The 16,664-nt window shown below is 38.6% G+C and overlaps 1 protein-coding gene across 1 annotated transcript in view; it reads right to left on the reverse strand.

The window, feature by feature from the left end:
* LOC117712961 (transmembrane protease serine 11E) overlaps positions 1–16,664 on the reverse strand; it is a 38,972-nt gene that overhangs the window by 3,983 nt on the left and 18,325 nt on the right. The window contains exons 4-9 of the mRNA XM_034509205.2: positions 14,100–14,167; positions 12,470–12,633; positions 10,117–10,155; positions 8,217–8,397; positions 7,040–7,299; positions 3,683–3,825 (exon numbers count right to left, since the gene is read on the reverse strand). Of these exons, the coding sequence (XP_034365096.1) occupies positions 3,683–3,825; positions 7,040–7,299; positions 8,217–8,397; positions 10,117–10,155; positions 12,470–12,633; positions 14,100–14,167 (855 nt within the window). The remainder of the gene's footprint in view (positions 1–3,682; positions 3,826–7,039; positions 7,300–8,216; positions 8,398–10,116; positions 10,156–12,469; positions 12,634–14,099; positions 14,168–16,664) is intronic.

A 16,664-nucleotide genomic window follows, 5' to 3' on the forward strand; every position in this document is an offset into this window, starting at 1 on the left:
GTTAAGAGTGTTCTTATTGGTTACGCGTCATTTTGTGATGTTAAAGCTATACAGTTTTCTCCATACAAGTGGAGAAAACTGAGAGACAATTCTATCTCAGATTTAGGTGTGCACATTTGACATTCAAGTGTCTTCCTGATCCCTTCATGTTTCTGGGGGATCATAAAAGTGCCTTGATTATTGAATTCGGGCTAAAATATTGTGGCGAATAAAAATGTTTGCAAATATGGAATTGGCAAGTTCACTTTCAAACAACTGTTTGATTATTTGAGTGCAACCTCAGGAGGTTGATTTATAGAATAACCCTTGTTTGTTTCACGTATTAGCCCAGGAGCAATGCAGGAGAAAGAAAGGAGAAAAATAAGCATGGTGAGTCTAATCCTGAGCTTCAACCATGGGCATACATGCAGAAAGGTCAGCAGGATGAGAGAGCTCAACACAGCAAATTGAACATGTCTAAAATGACTCACCCAGGAAGAAAAGTAGGAAATCTCTATATGGTACCATTGGTAGTTAAAGGGGTTGGGGGTGAAGAAGGGGAAATGGGCAGTGCTCCCATGAAATCACGAGAGAAAATATGAAAATATGTGAAAACAAGATCTTGAAAAGAACACAAATGTTTTTGTTTACCTCTAGATTGAAAAACAGAAAATGAGATGAAATTTCAAAGAATATGGGATTTAGAAAACATGTTAAACTTAGTAGTAAGAATTATAGGAAGAACATGCACAATGAATCACTCAGCCCTCTACAATTTTTTTTTTGTTTTGTATTTCTTATTTTTATTTTTTGTTTCTTGCTTTTTGGAGTTTTTTATTATTGTTCTTTTTTCCTCTACAATATTTAAATCAGTGATGTTTTTGAAGAAACCATTCATGTACCTTACAAAAAGATGCATTTTCATACTGACCAAGACACAGAATTGACATCTATAGTCAGTTTACACTAGAAGGCAAACTGGGTTCCAAGAGATGTCTGTACTTCGAACTAGGATGGAATTGAGTGATCCTGTCTCCTAAGGTTAAACTTGTTTGAACAGGACCATTTCTCTCTAAAGCGGAGTTCAAGCAGGCTATGTGGCATCCAGACATCCTTCTCTACTAGGTGACAGCAAAGACCTCACCTCCCACCTCTGTTATCACTACAGGGGAGCCTGGTCTACAACCACAAGATAATATATCATAAGCCTCTTTTCATTACAGTGAGGTCAGAGAACACATAGTTGGAGAGATTACTTTTCATGATTGCTAAGTAGGAATGAAACCTCTCTGCTGTGGTATCAGCAGCTTATAAGAGCCCAGTGACAAGGTGGTCCAGCCAAAGTGGTAATAGAGAAGGTTTCACAGTGATGCTGAAATTCCACCTAAAAGCAGACACAAAGAGGCACTATCCTTGGGTGGGCAACGAGGCAATGCTTTCCACTATCCTTCTGACAGTGTGCTGCCAGCAGAGGCTACTAAGACAGAAAATTTAACAGCAGTCTTATGAAGTTAAATATCAGAATACATGTGAAAGTCATTCATTCTGTGGAGAACTGGGAAACTCACCCCTTGTACAATAAAAGGCAATACACAGACACCAGCTCTGAGGTATCAGGTACAAAGATCTTAAAGCAACCCTTTTAAAAGCCACAGTATCTCAATATGTAAGACAGATGAACACTAAAGAAATAAAAAAGGAAATCTCAGCAAAGATTCCCTAGACACAAAAAGAGAATAAAATGAAAACTCTAGAACTTAATAATCCAATATCCAAAGTTTAAAACACAGTTCATTAGATGAGCTTAATAGAAGAAGCGAGTTAAGAGGACAGTGACTTGAATTAGAATCTAAGAACTCATGCAAACAAATAACAGAGACAAATAAAGTGGAGACTATAATAGTCAGACACCTCATGAATCTCTGGGACTATAGACAGAAATGTCATCGAAGTCCCAGAAGTGGCAGGGAAAGCTAGAACTCAAAAGAAGAATTCAAAGAAAGCATCACTGAAAATCCCTTTGGGTTAGCAGAGGACATAAAGATTCAAAAGAACTGAGCAAACCCCGAGGTGAATAAAGCCAAGGAAAAGTATGCGAAGAGAGGATCAAACCTCTGTATGGAAAGACAAAAAAATATTCTTAGAGACAAGAGAGAAGTCACAGGAAGAGTCATGCACAGGCCAGACTAGTGGCTGTAGATTCTGCTCATGATGCAAAGGCCCAAAGAAAACGGTCAATCTCAAGCTCTGTATCTGGAAAACAATATGTTTCAGAGATGATGGGGAATGGGTCTGTCAGACAAAAAGCAAAGAAAAACAAACAGACAACAAAACATCAACAGGAACAAAACAAAGTAATCTTATCAACAGATCTACATTACAAGTAACATTACAGGAAATTCCTGAAGCAGAAAAGGAATCTTGTACGTAAAAAGGCGTGAAAATCTTTGAGTAAACAGAATTTTTTTCTCCTCCACTTGAATGTTTATGTTATACTTAGCAATGAAGGGGACCATTTCCTAACGTAGCTCTCCACAGAGAAGAAATGTAAATATTTATATTTACTAATATTTAATACAAAAGAATTGTAATGAGATTTGAAGGAAGGTACTTTTTTTTCTATTCTCCACTCCACTCCAATGAATAAAAAGTTAATACCAGTGAACCGTGATAAGGTCTATACCACATACATGTACTTACACAAACAAAAGTTAAAGGAATTGCTGAATATTTTCCACAAAAAAATAGTCGAGAGTAGTAGCAGACAAGTCAGATGGAATTCCAAAACAAGTAATTGTAAGATTTTACTTAACATTCTGAAAAATCACAGGATTACAGAGATAAAGAAAAATCATGATTGCCCGATATTAGAGACGGAAGGGGAGGCAGAGAGTTTATAGCCCAGTGTACATCTTCAGGGTGATGGAATGGGCTCTGTATAACGGCAATGGCAATTCCATAAGTCTACCTTTATATGGCAAAATAGCATATACCTAGATGCATATTTTTGGGCCACTGTCAACTCCCAGGAATTTACATAATTATATTTCCCTATAGTTTTATCATAGCTATGTGAGTGTAACCATGGAAGAAAATTGGGTAAAGGGTCCACTTGAGGGCTGGCAAGAAGACTCAATACATCAGAAGCATTTGCCACCAAGCCTGGCTCTGTGCACTCAATCCGTGGAACAGGCATACAGAAGAGAACCTGTTCCAGAAAGTGGTCCTCTGACTTCCACATGCATGTTACATTACATGCATGCCCACATACATGCACAAATAAAATAGCATATAGCACAAGCAATTTAAAGAATTGAAGTAGAGGCTATCTCTGACTCTGATGCCTGTCATTGGATCTCTTTCCTCTAGCTGGACTGACTGCTCAAACCTCAGTGGGAGAAGATGTGTTTAGTTCTGCTACAGCTTGATGTCCTAGGGCAGGAGGGTACACAAGGGAAGCTTCTCCTTCTCTGAGAAGAAGAGAAGATAATGAGGGAAGGGAATTGTGAGGGTGGGACTGGAAAAGAGGAGGGAGGGTTTGAGACCAGGATGTAAAGTGAATAAAAAAAATAAATTACAAGAAAAATAAAAGAAGACATGTAACTCTTCTGTGAAATCTATGTAGCTTCCTGTGAATCCGTAATTATTTTGAAATGAAAGGTGAACAAGTCATTGTACCATGTACTTACAAACAAGTCCTTACCTGGCATGCATCTTTTTCTCCTTTTAAGAAGCCAGCACACAACATCCTAGGAGTGATGGCACCATTGTAAGATTGAGGTTGATTGCAGGTTTGGGTATCTATGTAGTCCACCTGTACTTGCCGAAGGCGAGTCTGGGTGAAACCTGAGAAAAAACAGTCACGTTTGTAGATATGTGTATTTTATAAACCTGAAAAAAAAATAAGATGGCTGTGTGTGTGTGTGTTTGTGCGTATGTGTGTGTGTGTGTCCGCACGCACAGGTGCATGTATGTATATATGTGCAGGTGTGTTTATGTGTGTGCACATGTGTGTTTGTGCAAGATTTGAGACAAGATTTCTTTGTGTGTAACTCTGGCTGTCCTGGAACTCATTCTATAGACCAGGCTGACTTCAAACCCACAGAGATCTGTCTACCTATGTCTCTTAAATGCTGAGATTAAAGGCATAAGCCATCACTGCCCAAAGAACAGTTATCTTTGAAGAAATACTTTCTAACTAGTTCAAATAAACATTTTAATGCCTAATAAAAAACCTCAAGTTGTTTAACCTCCACAAGATTGTGTTTGGGAAAACAGCTGCTTGGTTACTTAATCTTCAAATTGGGTATATTATTAAACCCTAATTTCTCATAAGGCTAATTATCTAGTAAGAAAGTCAGTAATAAAGGCCTTCTGTGTCAGCACATGTCTAAAACCCTAGATTTGGGGAGGCAGAGACAGGTGGATTCAAGAGGTTTGTTGGCCACCAGTCTAATTGAAACATCTAGCCGAAATTCAGTAAGACATCCTATCAAAAGCAAAAGTGACAGCTCATGTTGGTGAAGATGTGGAACAAAGTGCACCCTCCTGCATTGTTGGTGGGAGTGCAAACCTCTACAGAAACTTTGGAAATCAATATGGCAGTTCCTCAGAAAATTGAAAATCAATATACCACAAGACCCAGCTGTATCACTCTTGGGCATATACCCAAAGGATGCTCCATCCTACCACAAAGACATTTGTTCAGGTATGGTCATAGCAGCTTTATTCATAATACCCAGAAACTCAAAACAACCTAGATGCTCGTTAACCAAAAAATAAAGAAAATCCTCTCTTGGGAGGCAGAGGCAGGCAGATGTCTATGAGTTTGAGGACACACTGTTCTACAGAGTGAATACCAGGACAGTCAAGGTTACACAGAGAAATTGTTTCAAGAAGAAGGAAGGAAAGAGAGAGAGAGAGAGAGAGAGAGAGAGGAAAAAAAGAGAGGAAAGAAGGAAGGAAGAAAGAGGGAAAGAAAGAGGAAGGAAGGAAGGAACAAAGGAAGAAAGAAAGAAAGAAGGAAGGAAGGAAAGAAGGAAGGAAGGAAGGAAGGAAGGAAGGAAGGAAGGAAAGAAGGGGAGAAGGAGGAGAGAGAGGGAGAGGGAGAGAGAGAGAGAACAGAAGAAGAAAAAAACATAGTACATTTCAACAACAAAATATCGCTATTATTCTACTGTTATAAACAATGACACCATGAAATTTGCAAGCAAATGGATGGAACTAAAAAGAAAAATCATCCTGAGTAAGGTAACCCAGACCCAGAAGGACAAACGGTATATACTCACATATAAACAGATGCTAATTGTTAAATAATAGGTGGTCATTATATAATCCACAGACCCAGAGAGGTTAAGTATAAGGAGGACTCAAGGGGGAAGCATAGATCTCCCCGGGAAGGGTGAACTAGGGGCAGATGGGGATGGGAACAGGAGGAATCAGGCATGGAGGAGGAATACTGAGGAATAGTACTGGAATTGGGGGGCATTGGGGTAGTGGTGATATCAAAGCCCAGTGCAGTGAAAATTCCCTGGAGTCTATGAGAGTGATTCTAGTGAATACTCCTAGCAACGGGGGATATGGATCTTGAACTGGTCATCTTCTCTAACCAGGCAAACCTTCCAGCAGTGGGACTGAGACATCAAACCAGCCACAAAACCTTCAGCCAATAGTCTGTCCTGCTTGCAAGATATGCAGGGATAATAGTGGCATAGAACTTGTGGGCGTGGCCAACCAATGACTGGCCCAACTTGAGGCCATGAAAGGGAACCCATGCCAAGCACTACATGAATAGTCATGAACCAGAGGCTAGCCAGTCAGAGGCCCAGGATAGAAACAAACCCAACAGGGAGGGAAAGTAAAATGATTCCTAATGATATTGTGCTATACTCCTAGATCAGGGACCAGCCCAATTGTCATCAGAGAGTCATCATCCAACAACCGATGAGAACAGATGCAGAGACCCACAGCCAAACTCTAGGTAAAGACAAGGAAACCCTGAAGAGGAGGAGGAGGAAGAACTTTAGACGTGGGAAGGGATCAAGATACTACAAGAACATGGCCCACAGAATCAACGAAGCAGGGCTCAAGGGGTCTTCACAGAGACTGGAACAACAATCATGAACCTTTAAGGGTCTGAGCTAAGCCCTCTGCATATAAGTTGTGGTTGTGTAATTTCGTGTTCTTCTGGGATTCCTAAAATTCTAACTCCTTTTTCCTAATTGTGTTTGTTTCTATCCTGGGTCTTGGGGTTGTCTAACCTCTGGCTCCTGGCCATTCAGGCAGTGTCAGGCATAGGCTGCCTTTGATGGCATGGGCCTCAAGTTGGACCAGGCATTCACTGGCCACTCCTACAAGTTCTGTGCTGCTGTTGCCCCTAGTGGGAAGCCCCAACTCTTTTGCTTGCTCTTGGAACCCTTCTTCTCCTATGGGTTGCCTTATCCAGCCTTGATACAGTGGTTTATGCCTAGGTTTATTATAACTTGCTATGCCATGTTTGGTTGATATCCCTGAAGAGGAGAGGAGGAGTGGATCTGGGGAAAATGAGAGGTGAGGAAGAGAAGATTGGAAGGAATGAAAGGAGGGAAAACTGTGGTGTAGATGTAATGTTTGAGAGAAGAATAAAAGAAATAAGAGACATTCTTTTTCTAAATAAATAAATAATAAGGTAGAAAAGAATGACTGAAACCACCTGTCACCATCCTCTGACCTATACGCACACTCACATCACACCAAGCATATAGGAGCAGCATGCGTGCACAAACGCGCACACCCTATAGGTGCACACACTCATTTAAAAAAAAAAAAAAAGAAATGCACTGGCCAACAGACATATCTGCTCCTTCACATACCTTACAATACCATTAGAGTAACAGCAGCAGTGCAATAAATAGAGGCTGTGGCAAGAAAGAATGCATGCATCTTCTAAGTGGCATAAAGCTTTCCTCAGCCTGAGTCCACATGAACAACCAGAATATTTTGTTATAGTTCTAGGTTCTTTAAATGCCTTGGAACTCCAAATTAGGTCAAGGAGGCGTGGTTTTTCTCTTCTGATGCTCACCATCGTTTTTCAATGCTCCAAATCCTGTCACAAACATCCTCTGTCCCGGCTGAAACTGATGGTTTGCATCAGGGAGACAAACCTTATGCACTGCATTTGTGCAGGGGACCGGAGTAGACAGTTCTGCGAGTGCAATGTCATAGTCATGTGACGGGTATTTGTATTTTTCATGAACAATTATCCTCCGGATGCCTGTCGTCAGTTTTGGAGGTTGTAATGATGCTCCAAAGGTAGCCGTCCATCTGGATGGGTCCTTGTGCCTACCAAAAAAAATAATTATTAATTAATTAATTAATATTAACAGTAATAATAAATTATAGCTTACCTTGATATCAATGTAATAATTTGTAAGGAATGATTTTATCTGCAGTTATCAGTATAAGAATTTTTAAGTTATAGTTAATAGCAACAGAAATAAACTCTTTCCAGTCTCAGAGCTTGGCTCTGGGTTCAGGCCAGGCAGAAAAACCTCAGGGTGTTTTTCCTAGGTCAAATGTAACACTGTGCACCATGATGTCCACCGAAGACACAGAGGCCTTTGCTGTCAGTGACTACAAGTAACATATGCACAGAAAATCCTACAGTGAATAACACGAAATACATCCTACGTGCCCACATCCTCTTCCTACAAGGATTTATATTTTTCTGAAGTCCGCAGAGGTCAAAGATAATGTTTAAAAGATTTAGCACTGTGTACATCGTAAACATTTTGGTGTCAGGTTAAAAACTCAATATTCCTTCTTAAATCAATCAACTATTCAGTTATAAAAATTGCTACTTTGAGCTTCACACTTCCTTATCTCCTTATAATATCCTCTCGGGGATCAAACCTACCATCTGCCCAAACTTGGGTTCTGGTAAGTATACTCAGTGACTATCAGTTCCTCTTTTTGAAAACAAACTCAACATTCAAACGGGACTTAAAGTTCCCATATTCTTTAGCTAAGTATCATAAATTTACCAATGACTAATTATACCACAGCAGTGTACTTTGACAACATTTTCATTTCCAAAGACCATAAAACCTTTTTTGAGATCCTCATTATGTTTTGTGATAAACGTGTTATTTTTTGATTTGTGCCAAACTTTCTCAAAAATTCATCAAGTCTTTCATAAATACATAACGTAAAGTCACATTCAGTTTCCCCCGGCCCCATCCTCAAAGGTCAGGACTTACGTTCGAAAGCAGTGAGCAGCACTCACAAGCCATGTGTTGTTGATCAAAGTCGCTCCACAGCGATGAGAGCCATCCCACCGCAGGCTGCTTTGCCATGGCCATTCCCCCTCTTCTGCCGGTGTCCCTCCGACAATCCTCACGCTAGTCTCTGCTGTAGATTTATTCCGTCGGGTCCCACAGCCTGCCAAGTAGATAGGAGACACGAATTAGCAGTTGGTTAAGCGTCCCAACGTTCTTTTATTTTAGATAGGAGACACGAATTAGCAGTTGGTTAAGCGTCCCAACGTTCTTTTATTTTAGATAGGAGACACGAATTAGCAGTTGGTTAAGCGTCCCAACGTTCTTTTATTTTGTGATCTAATAGATCAAACATTTTCTCATGTTTTTATGATTCTGTAAATAATAACATTTTATTTAGTCAGCTTCTACTCATGCTGTGAAATTGTCTTCAGGGAAAAAACCATATTTGTCTTAGACCTGTCTATCAATTTCTCTGCTTCCAAACTAAATTAATTATGACTTCTTTCATGCTTCCTTAATGACAACACAAACGACTGCATTCCGTCTGTGTTTGTCACTTGTTTTGTTGTGATTGTCCCTCAGCATTGCTTGTAAGTTTCTCAGCCTGGGTACCACTACTACTTAGAGTCACAAGAGTTTTCGTTATGATTGACAATCCTGTGTATCATAGAAACCTTTGTAGAGCTCCTTCTAATCAAAACAAACTAGACCTCAGTGACCTTTCTGCATACAATCATGATGAAAAGGCTGCAACAGGGCATGATACCTTCTGCAATAACAAGTCTTTGGGATGAAGACTGCTGTCTTAGAATTATGAGGTCATGAGTTCATCTCAAGCATCTAGTTATGTCAGAGTATAAGCTGCTTTGGGCAGGCTTATGTCATCCATTTTGCATCCCTTTTGGCTAACACAGAACCAGTACATCCTACATTTCTAATCATTATTGATGGTAGAATGTGTCCTTTAGATTATGGGATTGTATATTTGGTTCTAGGTTAGTAATATTTATGAATTGATCAACATTCTCAGTTTTTATCTTAATTAATTGCATTTATTTACTTCATGTGCATGTATTTATATCTATATACTGTGTGAGTATGTGTGTGTGTGTGTCTGTCTGTCTGTCTGTATGTATGTATGTATGTATGTGTGTGTGTGTGAGTGCGTGCGTGCATGCGTGCGTGCGTGCGTGCGTGTGTGTGTGTGTGTGTGTGTGTGTGTGTGTGTGTGAAGGGTAGAGGACAGCCTGAAGTAGTTGGTTCCCTCCTTCCTCCATGTGGGTTCCAGGGAATAAATTCAGATTGTCAGAATTAACAACAAGTGCCTTTACCTGTTGAGCCATCTCACAATTTAAAAAATAAATATTCTGCTACCAATTTTGTAACTATTGAGTGTATTCTTTAAATAACTATGATTGTTCTGCTATGAGAATGAACTACTAGGTGTAGAAATTTCTAGGTCTTTTAAATTTTCATATTTAATTTTATCAACTACACCACAAGTCCACAACTAGCTGCAAATTCTATTGTAAACAAGCAATAGCGAAATGTTTTTATTTAGAGTAGGTTAACGTTTATTTTATGTCTCTAGCTAAAAAAATAACACATGCAAAGAGTGATTTTACTTCTTCTTCAACAGTTGTCTAACTCCCTCCCCTCCATTCTCATGGTCGCAGGCATCTGTACATCCAATCTGAAATTCTCCCAAATGTGCTATTCCTTAGTGGATCTCAGAGACAAAACAAAAGGCCATGAGCTATGTACCAACCACGCAAACTATTCTGTCTCTGGAGAATCAGCAGAAAGCACATGTAAATGTTCTAGAGTGTTACCTTTCTGCAATCAGTTAACACAATCTTAATGAATACAGTCAACTTACAATGGTTGAGATAGTTGTCTGATTCTGTCCTGTTGATTTCTGAAATACACACAAATGACGAATAAGACGGGGTGAGCAAGACAGAATTTCATTGAGCTTTTCAACACCAAACAGCTAATAAAGCTCTAGGATAGTATCCCATGGTTATAGGAAATAGATGCAGCTAGGTTATCACAGACATGCATTTTTTACTGACTCAAAGAGGAAAGAGGGCATAAGCAATGAGCCTGGAGCTCTGGTATAAATAAGAAGCACACAGGCGACTTGTTTATAATATAAATTATTGTTGCATTTCGCAATAACTCTGATTCAGGAGTTTTGTGTTGAAATTTAAGAATATGAGTTTTATACCAGGAAATAAGATTCTGGAAGTCTGTACCCCCCCTTTAGTAAATATCTAATTAAACTGTAATATTGATTTCCTAAACACAATGGTAGTTTTACAAAGCATCACTTCAGAATATTTTATTATGTATATAGCATAGTTCCAAATACGTAGCATAACGCTCAACTCCATGATCACATTTAAAATAATGTTATATAATTTTTCTTTCTGCTAGGGATTTAGATACAGAGACTGCCCCCACATTCAGAGACAATTCAGCAGATCCTTATCTGGGTGACCCCCAGCAATCAGGACCTGACCGTATGCAAACATTTGCCCAAATAAGGGGTAAAGAATATACTAAGCATTCATATTTCCTGACTTAGTAGTTTTACAGTGGTCAGAATTATTCTCTTTGAACACATATGACAAGACAGGTATCTAAATGCAAAAAAAAAGTCATATTAAAATATTTATTTTCCTTCTGGTGTTTAATAATTTTGATATACTGGAAGTTTTATTACAAGCACTCTTTTTTACCTTCTCCATCTGACCATTGTAGGGAAAATGGAAGACATAAGGAGGATTGGTTTTCAGGTACTTAACAGTCTGTTTTTAATAATCTATTCTCTACCTCAACTTCTTTCTCAAAATTCTGGTTTTGTCTGTTTCCATACTGAGAGTAGCTCTGTGCTTGTTTCTATGTCGTTCTGCTACTATCCTGAAATGTTTAATACTTTTATCTTGCAACTTGTGCTTTGAAAGTGAAGTCCAGTGTGATATTCGAACATGGTATGAACAGAGGAGGCATATGGAACTTGTGTGTCTATGATGTCTCCTCATGCCACCTGCATTTATTAGTCATGATGCTCTGTGAAGTCAGAATCCTGGTAAACACACAACATAGGGGAGCATAGCAAGGCTCAAACCAAGTACAAGACATATGTGTTAAACTCAGCACCAAGAATGGAGGTGGCACTGGCAGTAAAGGAAGACATGTCTATTTTCTAATTTCTAGAACCCAGGAAGAAAGCAATGGCATTCTAAAAAGCACAAATGCACATGACACCCTTTCATAGATTTTTTTTTTTTTTTTGCTCAATTTCTGGTGTGTATTAGGTAATTGTTTTAGCTGAAAATAATAATATTGAAAGAAAGATAGAAAAACATAGTCCATTTTCTACCCAACCTTTCTTCTCAATAATAAGCCAAAGCTTTGAAAGAATGTGTCATATATAAAGGATTAATGCAAGGAAATTCCCGAAGATGTCAAAAACCAATGATGCTCTACAATGGCTTGGTATCCGCATGTAACAGACATACATCTTCCTATGTGCTTTAAATCTCTATAGATCACCTAGAATGCCTGACAATACAAATTCTAAGCAGAACATTATTATTTCCCATTTTTTTAAAGAATAACAACAAGAAAAACGTGTGTATTCAGAAAGAATGTTTTTTCTATGCATGGCTATGAAACCCATGAACCAAGAGAATGATTGTATTTGCATGAACTATAAAATAGCATTGCATACCTTTGTGGTCCCTGAAAAAATAAACAAACAAAAAATATTTACTTCAATCTGTTCGGTTACAGTAGTAAAAACACACAAAACTGAATATATGTGAAGTACGGTTGTTCACTAGTAAATGATCTGAAGAAAGCAGCTATGGCAACACGTATGTTAAAGCTTTTCTATGTCACACTCTCAGAACATGTGTTGGAAGTAACAAGCAGAAATGTTCAAAGCTACATTTTCCATATACAATGTTAGATCCCGTATCCAACATACAAGGTACAATAAAAACACTTTCCAGAAGATAATGAAAGCCTACATGAAAAACGTAAGCTTAGAACACTTTCATGATTGAAAATGGTTCGTTAACTCCAATTTAGTTTCAAAGCAATGACTTACAGGTATCAGGACCTCAGCAATTAAAGGGCCAGAGAATTTTCAACTGAATGCCTAGAGCGATTCTAGAATTATTATTCTATGTAAGAGAAATGAACAAGGCAACCCAACCTACTTTTAATTTTAACTGACTCAGGATCAACATTGGGGGGTCCTGTAGCATATTTCAGCTTTTCATGCAGAACATATTCAATAATTTTATGCACAATTTCAGGATCCTCAGTAGAGCGAATTCGAAAAATCAGCAGCATGTGAGCCAACACTCCATCGTCTTCTTTACTATTGTCCAAAAAATATAAAAGAAGGGAAAGAGGGAAACGTGATAAAATTGAGGGAGGGAAGACATTTGAGTGGGATTGTTATGCTCTTGGTTTTCCTTTTTGTATAATGTTGTTTTCATATTAACTAACTTAAGTTCCAAACTCAACAGGCACTATTGAGCACAGCCCCCTTTCCTTCCACACAGTCGGACTCACTGTCTCAGCTCCTATGGTCTGCTAGTGTCATAACTCGATGGTCCACTAGCCATTCATGTTTCCCCTAAGTTTGAGCTTCTTCAAGGCACAGCATCAAAGGAAGGAAGGGTGAGTGTCAAAGGCAGGGTTGTTGAGATACAAAAGTAGACAAGCTGTAAAGCGACTTGGGAATCATAGCTGGTACAACTTAGTTATTTTACATTCTGAGAGGCTCGGGTGAAAGAGATGTGACTGGCAACTTCAGGTTTCTCAGTGGGATGACTAGATTCTTGAGTTGCACACCATGTAACTTTTTGCCAGGTGTGCAAGAAAAAGCAAATAGAGAAATTGGGAAAATTGGATGCAAACACTTGGATTCCAATAGCATAAGATGCCATGTAAATGTCATACTCCTTGAAAGAATGGAAATTGATGAAGTAGACAGAGATCCAAAAAGAATGCCATCTCAAGTACAGAATTTTCCAGGAAAAAAAAAATCCAAGCAATGCCTCAGAGATGTCAGCTAAGTGACAGCCTGGGAAGTAATTCAGTGTTGTCATTTGAGTAATATAATAAACAGTTCTTACCCTGTTCTTGAAAAATATAAATAACATGTGTTAGAATACACTATTTAAGGTCCATATGTAGTGTTTTACTTAAAATGTTGTATTTTGCCAAATAATTACACACTTGTAATCTCACCGCTCAGAAGAAAAAGGGATTGGGAATTCAAGGCAAGCCTGGACTACACAAGACTTTGACCACAACACAAAACAACAGTAGAACATTGTGCTCTGGCCTTGCCTATTTGGTAATAACTGATAAGGGTTCTGACATCCCCTTTGGTAAATGTTTAAAGCATAAAAAAATGTAGAATAGAAGAAAATAGGCTAAACTAACTGTAGTAAGGGACGGGTAATGCAAGACACGAAGACATAAAGATCTCATTGGGCAGGGTACTACTTGCTATTAAATTAGTCCCCAATTTTGATGGTTAGTTTTCATAAACACACACACACACACACACACACACACACACATACACACACACACAAATCGTAGCACCAGCACCAGTTACACCTCTGTTCTCAGCAGGCATCCCGCAAAAGTTCATTTTCAAATAGAAGACTAAAGTTCATTGAGCCGTGGTTTTCATAGAGCAGGTGAATAAAGATTTGTTGAACTGAATCATATCACATCATTAGTATTTTGAAATACGTTTATTACCGACCAGGTTAAGAATTTAAGCATTAAGTAAAATCCAGAATCAACATTTTAGTTTCAACACACCTGAACTTGATAATGTGAGCCTTGACAAGTTGTCCCCTTAGTGGAGATTTCTGAAATGCATTTTTTACCTGTTTAAAGATATTTAAAGCATGTCAACAAGAACAGTTTTCTGAAATTAATCAAGCAATCCAATATTCTAGAGCAGTGATTCTCAACCTTCCTAATGCTACAACCCTTTAACACAGATCCTCATGTTGTGGTGACCCCCAACTGTAAAATTATTTTTATTACTATTTTGTAACTGTAGCTTTGCTGCTGTTATGAATAATAATTGTAGATATCTGTGTTTTCTGATGGTCTTGGGTGACCCCTGTAAAAGGGTCATTCAACCCCGCGGTTGAGAACCACTGCTCTATAGACACTTAAAATACATAATAAAGTGAACAAGCAAACAAAATACATTAAGCAACATTCACTGTGCGCTGAAGCTGAAGAGTCCTTTATGGAATTCTCTCCAGTGTTGGGAGCTGAACTCCTTATTCAGAATGACGGCCATATTGAGGCCAGTGGGGACCTATGTGTTCTGTTCTGAAGGATATCAAAACCAAACACTGTTTCCTTGAAAGTCAATTCATCCTCTATACCCCAGTTAAGAACTTGTACTGCAGAAGAAGAAAATGAAGCATCTGTTTTTAATTTTTCCGATTTCTATTACTGTGATAAAATATGTAAGCAAAACAACGTAAAGAAGGAAAAAAATTATCTGGACACATGGTCTTGGAGAAAGAATGAAGTAGTTCTTCTAAGCGACAGCTGGCCACAAGAATGAAATCATGTCGGTGTTGTATGAGACAGTTACCAAGTGTGCTCATATACTGCATGGCCAGCACTGGGAACACTCTGAGAAAGTCCCATGAATTAGAGCTCTGAACAATGACAGCTATGAAATTTCTCTAGGAACATGACAAAAGTCGTTTGGGGCAGATACTATAACTCAAATGAATTGAAACTTTAAAATTCAGGGCTTGGGTAAGTAAAGATTTCAGAGTCTTCTTATTTCCAGAATGTGGATAGTCTCTAGACGCACTGGTGATTAGCAGAAACAGTGACCCTTTCATGTCACGCTTTGAGTTCTTCGTTCTTGAATCCTGGTGGCTTTGATTTCTTCCTGTCCTCCAGCACTGATGCCATACTGACAACACTATAGATAAGTCCTAACATTGGTGCTTGGCTTGGGAGTTTTCACTTAAGGATTTATTTGTACCAAGTAATTTCAAAATAATTATTTATGTTGAAGCTACTAACCATCTTTATTCCTTTAGATTTAAATCAATTTGAATCTTAGAAAACTCATTTTGGAAAACTTCACATAAAATGGCAGGGGGTGGGAGAGATTATTGACATAGTGACTTCTCGAGCTCTGTTCCCTTTGTTTTCGTCACATGTGTGTGGGCATTAGGGAAGAACCTCTGATATTTCCCTTTCGAGAACACCTGCAACCAGGATCTGATTTCCTCCTCGGCAAGCTACACAGCTTCTGTGACAGTGTGTCATCAGTCCAAGCTTTAGACATGGTTTGAGCCCCTCCCAGGGCTTCATATGTTACAACTTAATCCCATTGTAATGTAGCAAGAGAGTGAAAAACCATAGTGTTTAAAGGAGGAGCAGCATTCGGGAGGTGAGTCAGATTAGATATGGTTATTAAGTCAGAGCCCATGATTGAATCCTGGTGGCTCTGAAGAAGAGTGAGAGAGCAAAAGGGACTACACAAATGCTCTCCTTCTCTGACTAGTGATGTGATAAGCCTCCTTCTGATGACAAGAAAAAGGGAAGACCATCATTAGATGCAACCCTTTGGCCTAGCGCTTCCCAACCCATGGCCCAAAATAAACCTTTTTTCATTAGAAAATAGACTATTGGAATGTTTCACTGTGGCAACAAAGCCACAAATACGAATGATTTCCATCTCTCCCTATTCAGAATATTGAGGCTAGAAGATATTTTGCAAATTTTATCAACTTAGTGTCTAAATTAACATACAAAAAGAATTTGTCCAGAATGAAAAGTAATCTAGCACACACAGACATATCACTGACTGACAGGTGGTGGGTAGAACTGGCTCTTCAGTTCTCTTTCCATCACTTCATACCATAAATTACCTCATGAGCCAAGAAACTTCCGATTTGTTGTCTAGGTAACACGTGGTGACAATTTATCACCCAGGCCTTTGTTCTTTTGGTCTCTGGTACTAATTTTCTCTTTTCAAACTATCCAATTCCTCCATCAGAATGACAGTTGCCTTTCTACAATCTTGTATACCTAAAGTTGATACAGTAGATGTGTCTACAAGTAAGCATAGTGTTTATATATGGGTCTGAATGGTTTTAATCACTACATTCTTTTGCTCAGGGACTCTTCCATAGGTTGGATATGTCTATTATTCTGCATTCCCTTCAGCTTCACATGCCCAGAATTTCTGGACTATGTTGATCAAGAATAAATACAAAAGTATGGAAAGCTAAGTGGCATTCATAAATGCCGAGATGTTACTTGATTTGGCCTTTTAGATATAGTATTCTAATCCCTTTTGCATAACTTTCTGTCAGTTTTCAAAGTTATGCAGGA

This window comes from Arvicanthis niloticus, chromosome 7, assembly GCF_011762505.2.
Source record: "Arvicanthis niloticus isolate mArvNil1 chromosome 7, mArvNil1.pat.X, whole genome shotgun sequence".
Lineage (NCBI taxonomy): Eukaryota > Metazoa > Chordata > Mammalia > Rodentia > Muridae > Arvicanthis > Arvicanthis niloticus.